We start from the raw sequence: 3,822 nt of genomic DNA, 5'->3' as shown, positions 1-3,822 counted from the left end.
GTTGTAGCTCCAAAGTTGAAACCAGTGGTTGCTGTAGTACTATTGCTGGCTCCTGGACCAAAGACAAATGGGGTGACAGCTGTGGCTGTGCTAGATGTGGCTGCTGGTTTGCTATCCTGAGAAAATAGCAAAGACTGAGATGTACTGGATTCAGCAGAGTTACCAAAGGCAGAGCTGCTCACAGGATTGCTGGCCTGTCCAAACACAAAGGCAGCCACAGGTGCATTGGAGGAAGAAGTTGAACTACCAAATACAACACCACCAGCCGAAGTGGCTGGTGTGCTGGAATTAGAGGCATTGTTGTTCAAAAAACTGAAAACTGGCTTGGCTGCTCCTTGATCTGTAAGAAATTAAAAAACAAACCAAAATCCTTAAGAATCCTTTAAGGAAGTAATTTCTCTTGTCCCATATTCAAAGAATTTAGGCAAGGGGGGAGGGGGAAGTGGAGGAAATTTGGTACAAATCTCAAAAATATTAAAAGAGGCCAGACTTGCTGGCCTAAGGAGAGACCAATGGACTCCTATGGCCCTTGTCACTCTCTAAATCTGGAGAAGACTTACCCCCATGGATCAATTTACAGTCAAACAATAGACATATCTATAAATAACAGACATATTTGTATTAGACAAATAAGATGGGAGCCCAGGTAGCCTAGAAAGTGGAGGAGAAGCAGTGTCAACCCAAATGTGCATGACTTGGTTTCACCAGCTTCTCTCCAGAAGGAAAATCAGCTTTATCTCTTCCAGTGCAATTTCCAGTCTCTCAAGACCCACTGGTGGGTCCATCAGCTTTGAGGTGATTTTGACTCAAATGTCAATGCATTTAGGTTGAGTTTTGATAAGGTGAAGAGTAATACCAGGAAAGCACTCTCTCCTTAGAATAATCAACCATATAAACAAAAAAGCAGCATTATTTGCCCAAGAATAAAGCCTTGAATTTTAATAATAATAATAATAATAATAAAGCCTTGAGTTTTAATGGAAGGATTAATGGAAATGAGAATGTTTAGAGAGAAGTGGGAAGGGTGCTGTTATTAGTGTCCTAAAATAATGAGCACGAATGATTGAAGGAAAAAATAAATCTGTATGTAAACCCTCATTCAAATCACACTCAAATATACAAAGGAATAACAAGTATTTCCTATAGATTAATGTGCCAGATGTTATATAAAATTTTGATAACCAGATATATACATCTTTCATAATGCTTTAATTTTTTCCAAAGGAAGATCTAAGAACTCAGATTAACAAACAAAAAATATCCTTTAAACAAAAATCTATCTGGGGATGTATCTGGATATTAAGTTCAGATACTAGGAGAGAGATGTACTTTTGTACATCTGATTTCTACTTGCAATTGTGTTACACTGTGTATCAGAATTTTAAATTATATCTAAATGGATAGGCCATTTTTCTGCAGCATTTACTGATTTGTGACCAGTAATCTTGCACGGCTAACTAGGAGAGAGATGTACTTTTGTACATCTGATTTCTACTTGCAATTGTGTTACACTGTGTATCAGAATTTTAAATTATATCTAAATGGATAGGCCATTTTTCTGCAGCATTTACTGATTTGTGACCAGTAATCTTGCACGGCTACTTTTACATCCTAAATTTCCAGATATACACGCAACTTCTGCTTCTTCCACTGCTACAGTCACTAGGTTATTTAATTATTGTAGCTTTGTAATATGTTTTGATACTGGTAGGATTCTTTTTCTTAAAATTTATTGTGCATTTTCCCTTTCATGAGTTTGAAAATCTGCTTAGCCTGTCTAGTGCCACCAAACTTCTTCTAAACTATATACAGGTAAAGGTAGGGAAAAAATAATCTAACCCACAAACTAGAGAAGGTGTGTCCTTCATACGCTTTTAATTATTGAATATGTTACACGTATTACTTTTCATAAAACTACAAATTGGAAAGCTTGAAAATATAAAAGAAATATGGTGGGCATCTGTTCATTGCTGATTTAGAGGGGAAACTGATTGTGAGGTGATCTTGAATCCAGCTGCCATATTTACAATGTCTTAGTTCCAATACTACCTCATAGACAGGACCAGTTAGTGTATTTTGGGCATTAGAATGATTTATAGGAAAAAGAGCATAATGGAGCAACTTTCCAGTTTCCAGTTAAGTAGGATGGTGGTTGTTAAGTGCCATCGAATCGTAGGTGACTCACAGTGACCCTATAAACAAAAGACCTGGACACTTGTATAACTTTTGTCCTTTCTCGAAGTTCATAGGGTTTTTGGAGGCAAGTTATTTAGGAAGTGGATGCCACTCCTGCTTCCAGGATGATTAGTTAAGAAAATGTGTACTAAAAAAAAAAATAAAAAAAAAATGTGTACTGTGATAGAAAGTCTAGTGAGGCTATGATTAAATTTTATTAAACCCTATCTCAGATTTTATGTTTTAATTTTCTTTAAAGAATTTTAAAAAATTTAAAAATATAATTGATAAAAATAAATGGTTCACAACTATTTGGTGAATTCCAGTATAGTTCTGGCTATTCATAGCTAATGTTTCATTTTTGTTCGAGTGCTTCCAACTTATTCCAGAGTATATATGGACCCTTAATTATTTGTTCTTGCTTGTCTTGAAAACCTATTTTGAAATTTGTTCAAATAAATTTGGCTGACTGCAGTACTCTAGGTTCAAGATCATTTAGACTTTGAGGGCATCATCTTACTGTTTTTAGCATCTGATTTGCAATTAGAGGTCTGATACTAAGAAGATACCTATTTTTATTGAGGCAAACAGCTTCTCTCTGAAAGTATATGGGTTTTTAGCTTGATGTTCTTTCTAAAATGGCACTGGTCTCTCTTAAGCATATTATTTCCATTTTTAAGATTTCTTTTAATTCTAAGGAAATTTTCTTCTGTTACATCTCTGCCATTTCCTCTAATCTTCTAAGTACTCTTATTCCTGTGGCCTTTGTGACACTAGCTTGGCACAATCTCTGCAATTTGTATTATGTTCTGGAAAATTTTCATTCACAAGTCTGATTAGTCCCTAAATGGATATGTTACTTCACCAATTCTGCTTGTAATGTAAGAATCTGCTCATTTTTCTTTACAATCACTTATCTTCTTGGGCTTTTGTCTGTTACTAACATATGTGGTGTTGACTAGTTATACAGACATTTGAATGACAAAGGACTTTACATAAATATCATAACAGAAAATACTTCATGAACAAGTTCTGGTGTCTAGTGGTAAAGAGCTATACTGCCAATCCAAAGGCATGTGGGTAGAATCCACGAGCTGCTTCAGAAAAAGACAGTAATTTCTTCCCATGTGAACTACAGCTGCTGAAAACCCCTAGGAGAGTTAACTATGACCCAAGTTTCAGCGCAAAATCACCAATATTGCATACTCCTGGTCAGACTATACCAATTCTGATTTTAATCACTATTATGTCATCAGAATCACTTCTAACTGGGGGACTCTCAACTGTGTTCAACACAAACCATTCCATGTCAGATTACCATAAAGACCTTCTAAAAAAATTTTAATACTTACCAGTTGTAGTACTAGCTTGAGCACCAAAAGCAAAAGTGGTCTTTGCTGGCTGTTCAGATTCCTTCTCAGAAGGTTTTGCCACCCCAAAACTAAAGGTTGGCTTTGAAGAGCTTTCATCTTTGGTCTGCTCTGAATTCCCAAAGGAAAACACTGGTTGACACTTTGGCTCTTCACTGTCAGCTTTCTTCCCAAACACTAAAGAAGTAGAAGTGACGGGCTCTTGCTGTTTCTCCTCTGTCCTTCCCAAAGCAAACACTGAGGCAGATGGCAGGGAAACACGTTCCATGTTACCAAA

At 36.3% G+C, this 3,822-nt stretch overlaps 1 protein-coding gene across 1 annotated transcript in view; it reads right to left on the bottom strand.

Annotated features, from left to right (window-relative positions):
* Positions 1-3,822, bottom strand: part of NUP153 (nucleoporin 153kDa) — an 82,166-nt gene that overhangs the window by 5,065 nt on the left and 73,279 nt on the right. The window contains exons 18-19 of the mRNA XM_006888692.1: positions 3,528-3,822; positions 2-340 (exon numbers count right to left, since the gene is read on the bottom strand). Coding sequence (XP_006888754.1) covers positions 2-340; positions 3,528-3,822 — 634 coding nt within the window. The remainder of the gene's footprint in view (position 1; positions 341-3,527) is intronic.

The sequence above is a fragment of the Elephantulus edwardii genome, unplaced genomic scaffold (genome assembly GCF_000299155.1).
Source record: "Elephantulus edwardii isolate Elephantulus edwardi_28Jun2011 unplaced genomic scaffold, EleEdw1.0 scaffold00070, whole genome shotgun sequence".
NCBI classification, from domain to species: domain Eukaryota; kingdom Metazoa; phylum Chordata; class Mammalia; order Macroscelidea; family Macroscelididae; genus Elephantulus; species Elephantulus edwardii.
This window is presented reverse-complemented; position numbering and strand designations above follow the sequence as displayed.